Source organism: Lineus longissimus, chromosome 13, assembly GCF_910592395.1.
Source record: "Lineus longissimus chromosome 13, tnLinLong1.2, whole genome shotgun sequence".
NCBI classification, from domain to species: domain Eukaryota; kingdom Metazoa; phylum Nemertea; class Pilidiophora; order Heteronemertea; family Lineidae; genus Lineus; species Lineus longissimus.
In genome coordinates, this window is record NC_088320.1 from 5,927,075 (window position 1) to 5,942,387 (window position 15,313).

General features: G+C 41.5%; 1 protein-coding gene across 2 annotated transcripts; it reads left to right on the forward strand.

Moving 5' to 3' along the window:
• On the forward strand, positions 1 to 6,758 carry LOC135498182 (uncharacterized). 2 transcript variants are annotated; one of them, XM_064788384.1, is made up of 6 exons: positions 1 to 141; positions 720 to 1,415; positions 2,242 to 2,415; positions 2,637 to 2,894; positions 3,095 to 3,354; positions 3,676 to 6,758. In XM_064788384.1, exons 2-6 carry the CDS (start codon positions 1,099 to 1,101, stop codon positions 4,452 to 4,454), a joined length of 1,788 nt encoding a protein of 595 aa, XP_064644454.1. In that variant the 5' UTR covers positions 1 to 141; positions 720 to 1,098; the 3' UTR covers positions 4,455 to 6,758. The 2 variants fall into 2 exon arrangements, with proteins under 2 accessions (XP_064644454.1, XP_064644453.1); XM_064788383.1 differs by having other exon boundaries at positions 1 to 1,415.
• The last annotated feature ends 8,555 nt before the right edge of the window (positions 6,759 to 15,313 follow it).

The following is a 15,313-nucleotide window of genomic DNA, read 5'->3' on the forward strand; positions in this document are numbered from 1 at the left end:
TCGGACACGGAAAACGCATCGTGGGGGCAAGTGATAGAGTCGACTACAATGATAAAAGGAATCCTTCCTTCATGATCAGGCCATCGTCGTCGTCACCAGGCGTCCTATGTTGATTGTTCGGTCGAGTTACGGATTCAAGTAGTAAGAGCAACCTTTTTCTTTAGAACTCAAGCATGCAACTATCAAGTTGGTATTCAAACCAAAGAGTGCTTCTACCTCATCCGAGTTTAGTTTGAAAACACACCGAAATGCATAGTCGGACGTGAATCTGAATTCCAAAATGCCCTTCCCTGATGGTGGAAGAGAATGCCTTGACGGAACACCGTGACCCTTCACAACGAAACGATGGCTTGTGGCCAATTGTTCATTGTGTCGCAATAATCATTCTTCATGGCGTCGAAATGGTTCAAAGCAAACAAAGGAACCGCTTTATATTGAGTTTCATGCAAATTAACAGATATTCAAATTACGCAAACTATTTGTCTAGTATTGGCATCCAAGAGCGTTTAATTACAGCTATGACCTAGTTGAAAGTGATGTAGAATAGTTGTCTTTGTGTATGCTAAATTTCCGCCTGAATTCAAATCATTTGTGTAACCTCAGGGGGACAAGAACTTACGGCGCAAAATAGGCCTGAAGGGCTGTGTCTCTCAGATGCAAATGATATGTCCAGGTAAACCGGAAATATGAGGATTTATTTTCATTCTTTTCTGATGCAGTAGCACTTTTGTTCCCGTGGCACGCAAAAGCACATTATAGTTCACAGTTAAAAGGACGTTTACGGGTGTAAAGAACTCAACGAGGAGGCCGAACGTTTGAACTTTCAAAGGACACGTTTTCGAAAGGTAGATCAAGCTTGTTTGAATTGCACTCGGGTTCCCACTTTCGGGCTCTTGGTCGAGGATATTCTAGCAAAATCGACATAGACGGACAATACTGAGATATGGATTTCAGGAAGGACAAACATGCCGATAGCCCATGCGGCCATTCAGCGATTAGCGCAATTGGATTGAACAGGATTGTATATATCGGATAAATTTGCCATCCGTGTTTACCTGTCCAAGTCTAGTGCGGATACGACCGATAATAAAACTCAGAATGCGATTAAAGGTACTCTTAAGCAAAGTCAAGCTGGGCATCCTAGTTTGGGTGATCAACCTCCATTCCAGTGAACAGCTATCTACATCACAGAGGAGTGACATAGAACACTTTATTAGTGACCTCATGACGTGTAAGAATAATCCAGGTATGAGTGTAAGTGTTATTCACGGTGATGACAGTTTGGTTGATGGTTATGGAGTGACGAACTTGCGGACTAATAGAAAAGTTGATAACCGGACGATTTTTTGCATTGGGAGCATCACAAAGGGATTTACTGCGGCCGTTCTAGGGATGGTGCTCCAAAAAAGTAATAGGTATGAAGTTTTATGTTACTTTTTTAGGCGAACAGTCAGTAATGAGTCGGTGGACTCTTACTAATAGTATTCTATGATAGTAAGCGGAAGTATCTTTTTTCTATTATCTGTCATTTTGAGTTGCATTTAATGTGTACATGTACGACACCACATGAAGTAAAATCCAGCGTTTTTTGCGACACGCCCTTTATCGCCCTACTGAAAAAAGCAATTTAATTTGTCGGTGAACCTTTTAAGTGTGTTTGTGGCAACGATTTTCGCCTTAAGTGGTACTTTAAGTCCACTGAACGATGCATTAAATATAGGCTCAAGTATCGATCATTTGCTAAACATGTAAAACTTTGTATATGGAGGGACTTGACCCTTTCAAAATACTAGGGTTATCAAATACGTATTGCAAATAAAACATGTACAAGAGTATGAAAGAACAGACTGTCAATAATGTTTTCAAGAAAGCTAGTTTTGTCAAAAATACACCTCCATTGGCCAGTAATAACTCAATTTAGGCATACTAGTGTATACAAACGCAAGATAAGATATATTCAAAAAGGCCTGTGTAAAAGCCAGTTTTTTTCGTGCCTGATGCTTCAGTTAATACGAGATACTGTTATTTTTTCCAACTGTCGAATCCTGCCTCAAGATATTCACTTCTGCCCTATTTGGAAATACCTTACTTTCCTCAAACATCAAATGTCGACACGGGTGTCTGTTAAGATTGTCTCATCCTTCTACAAAATACACGAATTCCGTTTCAAAAACTCTATCCTCAAAATATCAATAATTGTCGAGTAAAGTTATATTAAAAACATAATCCTCTTTCGTTCAGGTGGTCGTGGGACACCTCCATCAGTGAGATACTCGGGCATGAGTTCAAGCTGAGTGACGATTTCAGGACGAGATACCTCACTATCAAGGACATTCTGGCTCACAGGTCCGGTGTCCCGGGCTACTTCGGAGGCTTGTTGACGGGTTACACTATTGACCGGAAGACACTAGTTTCGTAAGTCATTTTGGATTAGTTTTGTAAATCTTGGTAAACCCTTTTGGCCACAGCCTATCTCTCGGCCTGTTAGCTTCCTCTACATACGCCCTAAAACGGCATGCCTACCCAGCTCGAAAATCCAGACATGATTTTATAAGATTCTTAATAGCTTGCTGATCCGATCAGTTGCATGTTCATGTACACTTGTTTGAAAATCTTTCCAAACTTACAATTCATAGGCGCCTACGGTACATGTCTCCCACGCATCACGTGCATTCGAAGTTCATCTACAACAACCACATGTATATGCTGGCAGGATACGTTGCAGAGAAGATAGCGGGCAAGACATGGGAGGAATTAGTTCAAGAAGAAATATTCAACAAATTGGGTATGACGTCGTCAACATTTGTAAAGGATTTGGGAAGTCGGGCAGATATTGCCAAATCGCACGTGTCAATCAACGGGAAACTGGTGGAGATTGACCAAAAGATAAACAGGTGGGTATAACTTTGTGGTCTTGTTGTTTAATAGATGAAGCAATGTCGTGGGTGAAATAAACAACATTGTTATTGTGCACTGTTAGTGTTGAAAATTGGCCCCCGTTCTTTGATAATGCAAATTTTCATGATTGAGCAGCTTCACGTGTACCTACCAAAGCTGCTAAAATCGATTCGACCTATATAACTGAACTTTGCAGCATGGTATATCCAGCAGGACCTGCCGGTTCGATCTGCACAAATTCTGAGGACATGACAAAATGGCTTCGGTTTCAACTGAATAAGTCGTTGTTGCCATCCGGCGAGCGATTGATGAACCAGACCATGTTTGACGCCATGCACACTCCGCAGATGCCAACACCGCTGACACTTGGCAAGAAGATTCTGAAGCAACCAGTGTTTCCGATAGCGGAGGGAAGATTTGCGTATGACCTTGGATGGGGGTCAGGCACATACAGAGGTAATGTTGTCAATATTCAATAGTCGTCACCAGCCTCAATTCTCCAACTTGCAACATCACTAAGCATGCAATATATAGAAGAGTCCATTGACTTTGTAGGGTTAGCAGGTGAAGACTCTAATGTGGTCGAGAACCTTATTTTGAGTGGACACTACATAGTCTACTGAAATTCACCACCCAAATTTCAAAGAAGGTGGCCAATGGACTCGTCTTCCCTGTAATGTAGCAAGTGTACGATTTATACATGCCTTTGATGCACTTTATTCCGTAAGGTAAGGCATTACAAAACTGACGGTATCACGTATTTTTCTTCTCACACAGACTACCATATTCTTCTTCACTCTGGGGAACTCTCCGGCTACATGTCTTCAATCTGGCTCATACCTGATGAAAACATTGGCATCTTCACCTCGACCAATGGACCCGTCCGCCTGGATACGTGGGACGGGTTGAGAGTGATACACCATTACATTGCTGACGTCCTACTCGGTCTAGAACCCTGGTTGAACAGCACATCTGCTTGCAAGTTCCCGGATCCCTGGCTGTCGGAGTTTCGCCGGAAGTCAGGAGCAGACGGCACCGACGACGCGAGAAAGAAGCGTGACGTCACATACCTACCCCATGCACGCCCTATGGAGGATTACGTCGGAACTTACGGCCATCTTGCTTTTGGGAATATCTCTATTCGACTGAATGAACAAGATGGGAAACTACATTTGTACCATGGACGATTTGGGAACGCTACGATGAAGAAAACGTCAAACTTTGGTGAGTTTGATATGAAGTTTGTCGGCGATTTGATGTTTGTGTCGGTCGCAGACGGCTGGAAGCACACTTTCAAGATCAGATTTAGTTCGACTGATGGCAAAAAGGTCGACAGACTATATGCAGGATTTATAGAAGGTTCTTCACCGCCGGAATTCCAGAGGGACCTTCATTGGTTGAACAGCGACCAACCTCTTCAAAGTAATTTGAATACTCTGTATGGTCCCTGCCAATGTTGTCGGAATTCAGGATCGAACGCACAACGAGAATATTTCTTCTCTATTTCTATATATCTTCTTATATCATTTGCTGTAATTATATTGTATTGTCAGTGATAGTGTATAGTCATTATACAACTTTACCTCTTGACTTGTGGTTCACTTTATCTAGCCTCGGCTCGATAGGAGAAGTTTAAGTATGCCAATTGAGGAGACATGCAAAGTCTAATAACGACAATTGACATTGAAGATGCTAATGCAAGAAGGTGTATGGACCCTTATAGTCACCATATGAGCTAGCTTTAAAATACACTAGCTGCGGTAAGGTTTGAAAGCACAAAAATTGTTCTCTGTTTGATATTATCATCATGACACGTTTGTATATTTCTATTTCCTCATCAGGAACTTGTATTATAATTGTAGAATTGACAGCTAACTTGGGTAAAAGCGCGTATCGCAAAAGTGTCTTAAAGTATTGAGTTGTGAACTGATAACCCCGATAAGATTCTAATAACATTTTTAGTTAAGGTCCTATTCAATTTCTTGCAAATCCACATGTACAATTTCGATTAGATTCTTGTAAGATTCCTAGTGAAGATCTACAGATTCTCACCTGCAAAAAAACTTGACGGGAAGATTGTTCATAAACATGTACATTGTATATAGAACACAATAAGATCTTAACTAAGAATCTAATCGGGAATTTCAACATAATGTAAGCAACGATGACCATCTAACTAGTAAACGGACATTTTCTTCATTGAGCGGGAATATTCCTTCTGGTTACCAGTCAAAACGCCCCTATGGCAAGACGTCCAGGGCTGGGTTATGCCTTAACGGAGTCGTTTAGTGAACATTTCAATGAGATTAACTATCCAAGGAGATAACGTCCTTCAGGATACTAAACGTAACCGTTAGGGATAACGTGACTTTTCTGCTTTTGAACAACCGGGCCATGGGGTTATGAAGCGAGGAGGTTTTGACTCGTGCTGACCCGAGGATGTTTTGAGATGAGGAAGTTTTGAGTGGATATCGTCCTCTACCAAATAAAATTACGAGTACTAGGTATGCGAGAAGTTCGTAACACGGGTCGTTTTGTTGTATATGCTTCTGGTTCTATGTTTCCTGCATGAAATTGTAAATAGGGAGTTTTCCCAAAGCCCCCGAACCGTCATCGCAAACGCCTATATCCCATTGCTTGACATCGGTTTCAGGAGGTCGAACAATGAAATAGGCATTCACGTTGGCGTTTCGGGGGCTTTGCGAAAATTCCCTAATAACGCACTCTCCGCAACGTATACCTCTCAGAAGTGGGACTAAGTATTAGTATGGCTAACCGGGAATCGGAAATAAGTAGCGTTAAGCGAGCAGCGAACTCCTCTCTTTCATGACTACGTGTGTGAGTGAATGGTGTGATAGTGAATGATGTAATTGAGATATCGAAGATGGCGTGTGTGTTTGGTGGAGACCGTGCGAGGATTGGTGAGGTTATGATGGTGTGGAGGAGGTTACAGAGACTGTGATATTGGGCGGTGTGAATTAACCTGGTGAATGAATCGTTCAACTTCGTATAGAAATGCCTTCTCTAAAAGTTTTGCACAGAAAGGCCTACTGCAATTGTACATGAAGTTTTAAGTAGCACTTACTGGGTTTAAGTCATATCACGCAATGGTTGAGAGAAACGAGATCGAATATGCATGTTTTATCACCTGTTTCGCGTTCAAAATTAGAACGTCTTAAATGGATACTAAAGGAAGGAGCCAGGTTGGTCAGACTGAGGCACACGAGGTCGCCGACGGGGATGATTCTCACTGTACCTCGAATCTATTCATGGTGTATGAAGTATGTAGCTAATCACTGAATCAATTATGACCCAGGCCCTTAATTGTGCATACTAGTCACTCGATGGCTACCTATTTGACCCCTTTAGCTCCTGCGTTTAATATGAGATTGAAAGGCAATTACTATAGCCTGGACGTACGTGTTTCTTGTTTGTGGTAAAATTGCTTATATTTACTCTTTATCGATGATCAGCGTGTATAAATTAATTGTAAGTTTCAAGTAAATGTTGTCAAGCCTGAATAAGACGATTTTCGTAGAATCCGATTCTTCCGATGACACACGATTTCCTCATACAACGACAATAGGCAGGTTTCGCAAACGAACAGCTACGAATGAAGAAGGACGAACAACGACGTAAGAAATGTGTACAATGTAAACGTATTTTATCCACGGCGTTTTTACAAGACTTCCCCGACAACACAGTCCTTCGTCGTCGATCGTAAGGATTACGAAACCGGTCGAGTATTGGAGAATACTGAGGAAATTGGTGCATGTCCGTGTAAATTGTAACAAAATAATGTGTATACCATGTCGTCCAGTATGTTTTGTTGCCCAAAGGTGAATAAAAAGTGCTGCAGTCGAAGGTTTGTTGTTTCAAGTCAATAGTGATAGCGAATAGACGGAAGCCTTCAAACGGAACGCCAGTGCCACGAACCACGGGGGTACCACCTGTGGAAATATTCCAGTCTTAAAAGCGTGGCCGAGATCTTCGCCTAAATTTCGCCTAAAATCACATTGTCCATCGAAAACATAGAAACGTAAATTGAAATGTACCCCTCAGATGATCAAATTATCTTAAGTTCCTATTGAATGGTTTATCACCAGTATGAATCCACATCTGTCAGATAACCAATTAACTTGAATTCCCATTAAATGGTTTATCACATAATTGGATTCGCCTCCGTATACATGACCAAACTAGGTCAGAGTTGGTTAATGTTAAAGTGCAAGACTACCCAGTGCGAAAACCCTGGAGAGATATACATAAGGCCGGTATCTTGAAAATAAAGAAATGAACAAAATATTAAGCAAAATTCATATGAGATACTCGGCAGGATTTTCTTCCTGGGTATACCGCCGAATACATTTTTTTTCCAGTCTACCGACTGGTGTCTCTCATGGAATCATTTTGAATTCATGCGAGCTCTGTTAGCTCTGTTGACATGATCTGTCCGGCCGCGGTCTTAAACATTTGCCCATCTTAAACCACAGAGCCGTATGTCAGCGAAATCCCCGCGAAGTTGTCTCCATCTTCTATGGAACCAAAATAACTTTCTAAATGGGTGTTAACATGGCAAATGGTCCGATCCCAAAAGGTATTTCTCTGTCTTATATACAAGGCATACAACACATCACTTCCTTCGTCGCAACCGAACGCAACGTTTTTTTCACTGGGAACTCAATATCAGCCATTCCCACTTGGTCAGGATTGCGATATGAAACAAAAATTGCCCGTGATAAAACCAAGATGCGTCCGATTATATTAAATTGGAGAACGGAATGCCAATCATTGCGGACAATATCACGGCAATGATGGCATCAGTAACACAGCTGCCTCCCTAAATTTCTTAAGGTCATTGTCAATTGCTTTACACGCGTGAACCGGGTACAGGTGTCAAAGACATTCGCTATCTAATCAAAGTTCCATAAAACCGGAGAAAAAAATTAACCAGGCATTTCAGTAAATAAATATTTTATTATTTCACTACAAATTTAAGAATTATAACACAACCTGCGAAAAAATCAAGTAGAATCAAACCCATAACCGTAATAGAACACAACATCGCCACTAAGAATCAAAGCGTGTTCAAAGTTCACCACAACAAAGAAGTCGCGTTCGGTTTTGTTCGGCCACCTCATCAACTGGAAAGTATACATACACGTAAGTTACCGTTCCAGTCAAGTTCGTTCGGTCAATTCGATGAGGCACGTACGCCGTTTATACGTGAACTGTTCATAGCGTGAAATATCAAGACGAATACAGTTAGATCAATTCCCTTTATGGATCCATAAACAATTTCAGGTAAAAGGCAATGCCTTGAAGTTTTCAAGCATCTAGGTGGCATGTTATCCTTACCGGCAGAGTCAAGCCAACGCCCAATTAGACGCTTTTAAGTTCACCGGCCTTTAATCATGGTAATGGCTCAGCATGCTTAGTAATTGGTTAGAGCGTCTTTAGGTGCCACCGGTCCATTTCGATAATTGCCCTGTCTTGATTCAGTGGATCTCCGCCTCCAAGTTCCGTTCGAAAGTGGCCTGAATGATGTATATATAGTATGTTGTGCGTATATGGAGGTAATGTAAACACATCTGGCCGAGCATTTGTTCTGGTACTCTAATCTTCCAGCGCTGTTGCAAATGACCAATTTATATTTTCACTTGCAAGGATAGAATTTGGTGTATAAATCATTGATACTGTATTGCTTTAAGCATTTGATAAACAGAATCAACCAAAGGATTGTCATTTCTTCTCAAACAACCCCACAATCAAATGCGATGCTTCGAATTAAACGCAGGTATCCATTCAACATGCCCTATGAGACGCGTCCATACTTGTGTAAAAGCTCGTGTAATTGTCTTTTTCAGACATCCAATATGGGTTGTAGTAGTTTGCATGGGGTGTATTGCTTACCAGTATAACTACAAATTAAGAGGTGATCACCTATTCAGTCGATCCGACTTCAAAGTTGGGTTGTCCCATTATTTGATTGGCTTGTTTGTCGCCATCGGTGAGATAACTGACCAGCTCGGACTAAGTAAAAGAACCCAGTCAAACCTAGCTATCATTTATCGCACTTAGCATCTCAGATTTTAACTATTAAGTGCCCCTCTAAGGAGAAAAATACTTGTTGCGGAAGCAAAATACTGCTAAGTTTGCAACCAAATATCTTTCGGCTGCTTTCCTTTAGCACAAACTACGAAATAAACCCACAAGCGGCCCCTCAGATGAAGATTATTACTTAACCTATCAGACTACAAAGCGAATTCTTCCGGCCAACCTTACTTAATCCCCTGGACCCGTTCACGTTTCGACCGTGACGCATTTAAATGATTGCTCACCGCAGGATAAGCTATCTGTTTGGTAGTCGTAACCTGGATATACGTGTACATCTCTCGGTCACTGATGATATCCGCATTCACAATTGCAACTATCAAGATGCAGACATACTGAAGGAATTTCCATCACTGACATTGTGAAATCTTTGAATTTCTTATTGTACAGTGGATACCCAAGGTCAAGTAATTTTTCATACCTATTATGATTCTTGTAAGATTCGAAGTAAAAATCTTGTTCAATGAGCACATACGCGAGCTCGTATAATCTTTACGAGATTCTTATATGTTGTTAAGATCTCAAACCAGAACCTTATCAAAATCTTGTGAAGATTGTACTCGTGAGTGAATAGGAACATGTACAAGATCTTAACCAAGAATCTTGTAACAACCTATTGGGATTTCCGGCCTTGGAATGTGCCTTACTGAGAGAGTTGTTCCATATCGATGGCAAGTAATCATGTGATAGGCTACATCAAATCAATCATTGTTCCCTACTTCATTGGCTACGCGTGGCAATTTCTTGCGATAGTTCAAGCGACAAATAGACGAATGTCGATTATCGATGATAGGTCCACCTGGAGGACATCGTGTCGCTCGAACCGAGACAACGCCGAAGTAGAGCGAATTCAAATTCCGTGGGGGACCAGTGCCTCTGCCGCGCCCATCCGGGTGTACGCCAACCACAATGGAAACTCTCCCCAATGGATGGTACCCATAAACGGCTTTTCTGCTTTTCCAACTGATCTTATGACAATATGCAATATCACATCGCCGCCGCATCTGAGGGCCATTCTATAAACCGGCCGAGTCCTCAAATCTAGGTTACGGGGGAGAGAGAAGTGTACTAATTAATGTCTGGATTATACTAGAAAAGAATGCAGCTAGACGTCGGCATCTAGGCGACTAGATATCAATTCGCTTCTTACAGAATTTCTCTAAGTAATCATGCCATCAAGAGATTCTTTAATAATATGCGACTCTTTTATTTTCATAATGTCAAACTTTCCTTTTTTCAAACCCGTCTTTGATATTTTTATTTCGGTTACGAACTTTGACTCATCGATAAGTTTGGTGTCAAAAAGTCAAAAGAAGGAATCGCTTTTCAAATTGCCGAGTACTTCTTGAAGAAGCCATGCATTTACATTGTTGCCAATACAGGTGGTTATTGGCCAGTAGCGTGTCTGACAATAAGCTGACAAGCGCATTGGATATGATGGACCAATTATGCAGATACTTCATGATGAAGATGTTTTTTTATATCAAAATAAACTACATGTATATGTAGTCGGTTGCAGGGCGATGGCAGACATAAAACCGCGGTGATACTTCGGAGATCACTCTCGTCGACCCAACGAACTCTGGCCGATTGTGAACTCGGCGCTCTAACCATAATGACCTGGCATATGTTTTAAACACCAGCCTCTGACAAAACAAATGTATTGGGATCTTCATTTGTTGTGCCTTTATCGTTTCTTTACAGACACTTGGCCTTCGTCGCGTCTTTGCGAAATAGTTTTAAACCAATCTAAGCAAGGTGCAGGTGGTCTAGCTGCCTTGATCAACTGCTTCCTATCATTTTAGTCAGCACAAGGAGAATACAAAATATCCTGGAAAAGCATCACAAGAATTGTCCTGCTTTGAACTTCTGCTATAAATTACGCCTCAAGGGTAATTGGTTTAATTTTGTGACTGCAGGTGGGCGCACATTTTTATCTGTACTTCAGAGAAAGTACAAGACATTACTTAGCACTGCGGAGTAATTGTTAGATTGATGGTCGCCATTAACAAATGAGGACGCTTCCAACAAGTCTAAAGTGCATCTGTCATTTCAAAGTATGGAAGCAGATGCTGTAAACAACATCATAAATAGAGTGAATTCAGATTTAGTTTTATTCTTGACGACTTAATCACATTAGGGTATTTCTAATTTTTCCTCTTGCTCTTTGGCATGCCTGGTATTTTCAAATGAATACACAGCAACTTATCATGTCTCCGACATGTCCGACATTCGTCAGCTAATTAGAGAATAACAATGACGCATATTTGCTCGACATTTTCGGCTCGATTCGGCTCTCTACTTATAATCGGGTGCAAAGGTAAATATGCCTTCTTTAAAGTAACCTTTTTGGAGTGACCGTACACATCAGCACCTGGATCGATGTGGACTAGCTTGATCGGTACGCCATTAAAGAAACAAAATATGGTCCAACCAGGGGCCCCCAAATTACCATTTGGGCTTTGCTGAAGACATCTTTTAATATCTGCACTGAACCCCAGAAATCCTGTTTGGTCGCGAATCTAAGATCAATAAAAAGAAACTGGTAATAGATCCAACCACTAGTTGTTAACAAACATTCTCATCATCATCTGCACCCTACTTTCCAATCCCATCACCAGAAACGGGCTTGTCGAAATGAGATAATCAACCTACATTGCAAAACACGCCTTCGAAACGAGTCGACCGGTTATTGCTAATTCGCTCAGCATCTCCTAAAAGGCAACAAGTGCGGCCATCTTGATCAACCCAACCCTTCCTCAGCCCATGACGAGCGTTAGTAATGGTCATCCTGAAGGATGGTCTCCTCTGGCTAACAGTCCTCTTAACGGTCTCAGACACAGATTTTGCATTACCGGGCCTCACTCAACAGTGATTTATATTCCGCGGGGAGTCTGGCGGACTATGGATATCGATGCGGTCTCTGAGCAGACCTTGGCACTCACTTGACATGCAAGATATGCGATGACAGCATCTTCCGAATGGGCAATGGCAGAGTGTGAAAAAAAAAAAAAAAATAAATATCCGCTTCATCTGACATGTTCGGGACGGACACATCATGCTACTAGAAGTAAAACAATCGGGCAGCATCTCAAGGCCGCACACAACACGTGCGCTATAGCATCTGCAGTTTATAAAAGCAGTATTAATCTTCCCATACATGCAGACCTGCTTCGAGTAGGACTAGCTACCTCTAAGCGATCAGAAATTCTATCAAGCCCCCCCCCCCCCCCAGCTGATCTCAGTGCACCACGCATTTCTTATAATCCAGAAGCGTCTTTTTTAAGTGAAACCTGGAAGACTCGATAGGAAAATCTTTGTAACACTATCTTTGTCATCATCAGGATACAAAAGGGTTATAGCGTCGTTGAATAGCACCTCTAATGTACTGCTAATATCACATGCAAAGGCGCAGAAACTTCACGTTTGAATTTGAAGTGACATCCGCGCTATCACAGGCTAAATGTACCTTTACTTGTCCCATGTGAGCCGGGGGCAAATTGGAGCTAAAGCAGCTCCAGCATTTAGAGGCGAGCGCGGTATCGTCTGGTTAGAGTGCCAGCTTGTGAAATATGCTGTGACATGAAATAGCTAGGGGGTTCTTAATTCCAGCGAAAGACGATGTCTCAGCGAAAAATATGTTGCTTAATTCATAATGAGCCCATTAGTCGTGAGAATAACGTATAAAGCTGCAAAACGTTTATACTCGCTCCAGAGCTTACCGAGTATGTCCCATGGGAGAAGTTGGTAGAGGCTCTAGGAAAATTCGTCCCCGGAAAATTCGTCCCCGGAAAACTCGTCCCCGGAAAATTCGTCCCCTAGGAAAATTCGTCCCCGGAAAATTCGTCCCCGAGGAAAATTCGTCCCCGGATAATTCGTCCCTGAGGATAATTCGTCCCTGGAGAATTTGTCCCCGAGGATAATTCGTCCCTGGAAAATTCGTCCCAGAGGAATATTTCGTCCCCGGAAAATATGAGCCCTAGGATAATTTGTCCCTGGGAAATTCGTCCTCGAAGATAATTCGTCCCCAAAAGTTGAAAGTTTCTGACATTACTTTCTAGTAATAACTACATGTACTACTTACTACTTTCGACTTTTCTCATTCATTATATCTCTCTTTACTACCCTACTAGCTAGTTACCTACTCCACTCTTTTCATAGTAGGTAGAGGAAGGCAGGCGAAGTAATTTTTTTTTTCTTCAAATAAGTATTTTTACTGGTCAGAATGAAAAAAAAGCTCTAAATTCTTCAATAAGATATATTGCCTGCCTACTTCTACCTACTATAAAAATAGTGGGATAGGTAACTAGCTAGTATGGTAGTAAAGAGAGGTGTTACACTGAATGAGAAAAATCGAAAGTAGTAGTTATTACTACAGTCCATTCGACAAGACTAAAGAGTCTTAGAAAGTAAAGTCAGAAACTTTCAACTTTGTAAAATATTCTGGGGATGAATTATCCTCGGGGACGAACTTTCCAGGGACGAATTATCCTCGGGGACAAATTTTCCGGGGACGAATTATCCTCGGGGACGAATTATCCTCGGGGACGAATTTTCCGGGGACGAATTTTCCTTGGGGACGAATTATCCGGGGACGAATTTGCGGGGACGAATTATCCGGGGACGAATTATCCGGGGACGAATTTTCCTGTAACCGTTGGTAGAACATCATGCTTTCAAAATGTGATGCGCACTATACCCAGGCCGGTAATGGCGATAAGAGTATCATATCCTGAGAGCCTATTCAGTTTCGTATTCATGTACACCAATGCACAGTCTTAACAGGATTCTTGTAAGATTATTCCCGAGAATCTTAAGATAATCTTAATGGGATATTTGACTTGTCTACAGGCTCATCACGATCTAGCGTAAACCTCTAACACCCCATGTGTGACTATAATAAACCGCTGTCGATGCCTTACGGGTAGGACCGCATACTGTGATTTTATTCCCCATCGCTTGCTCTCTATCGTCTCTTTACAGAAGAATAACCAGATATAGCCACAGAAAAAAACGAAAATGAAATGACCAGCGGTCGATAACACGCATGTTCAATATGTTCCTACAAGCACCTTGAAAAACAGTTTTTTTGTGATTCGCTACGTTTTTCCAATTGAAAGAACCAATAGACTCTCTTTATCGGCAGGATCAAAGGAACCGGTCTTGCACCAATGTATATCGTCTCACCAGTTGGTTTCTCACAGTATTCCATATCAATGCATACGGTATATGGGCAATATTACTATCAACACGGAATTCAGTGATGTGCAACTTGGAATAAAGGTCAATACGTCGAAGACGGCTACACGACTTAACGTAAATGAATAAAAACTGACTGACTGAGTAAAACATCAATTTTGTCACATTTGCGTGCAGTGAACAATGCAACTTGAATAAAAAAATGCCATGGGGATATAACTACATATACTTCTTAGTCATTCCCAGTTTTGTTGACACCACAAATAAAATTTTTAAAAGGGATATACAATGTACGTTGAGTACTTTATACTGGCAAAGTCAGTGCATGGTCGGATTAGTCGTTTTTGTCCTTCATTGTGACATCAGCAGCGATAATGCCCCATATGATTTATATCTTATGGCGCATGCAATCGACGTATTCATTCATTCAGTGATATTATTGTATGGTGGATATGTCACATTCCTACTATGTGATGAATCAAATTGTGTACAGGCGCCTTTTTTCGCTGACTGATTGCAAATTTCCACTACAATTCATCGATGATATATCATTAGTACATTTAGTGTGGCCCTGATTCTGACATTGTACAGTGTAGAATCCAAGGCCGCGGTGTAACACGTCAGTTACTTCCAGTTTTCAGCGTGTTCCCTTTTCATTCCCGTATTCACGGTTAAGGCGACCACCGACTGACCGATCAACAACCATTCGAAGACTGATATATTGGAGAGAAATCCATTGTAGTTTAAACCTTTGCCTTGACTGTAAAAGGAGACTAGTGACATATCGCCTGTCGTTCACTCATTCACCGCCAGGTGGAGAGATTTCTGAGCGCATCAAATAATGCATTATTACACTATGCATTAGGAAGCCCGCTTGCACGTGGACCAAATTTTCATTGTTATACTGTCCTATCAAAGGGTTATCAGGAAAAATCTTGAAACATCGACCCCAAGAAATAGTTTTCTCGAGGTCGATAGGCCTACCGTCTAGGGCAAATAGACGTGATGGATTTTCTTTAAGAGCATAGCCTGGAATTGCTCAAGGCTCGAGCTACTGAACCGAATCATTAGAACCATAACCCAGAGCGCTGAAAAGCTTAAG

What these genes read in the sequence shown, in the direction of transcription:
- LOC135498182 (XM_064788383.1), top strand. Translation starts at nt 1,099, where the DNA reads ATGCGATTAAAGGTACTCTTAAGCAAAGTCAAGCTGGGCATCCTAGTT. An exon ending in ATTGACCAAAAGATAAACAG is followed by an intron (nt 2,895 to 3,094) that starts GTGGGTATAACT and finishes TGAACTTTGCAG; the next exon opens with CATGGTATATCCAGCAGGAC. An exon ending in GGGGTCAGGCACATACAGAG is followed by an intron (nt 3,355 to 3,675) that starts GTAATGTTGTCA and finishes CTTCTCACACAG; the next exon opens with ACTACCATATTCTTCTTCAC.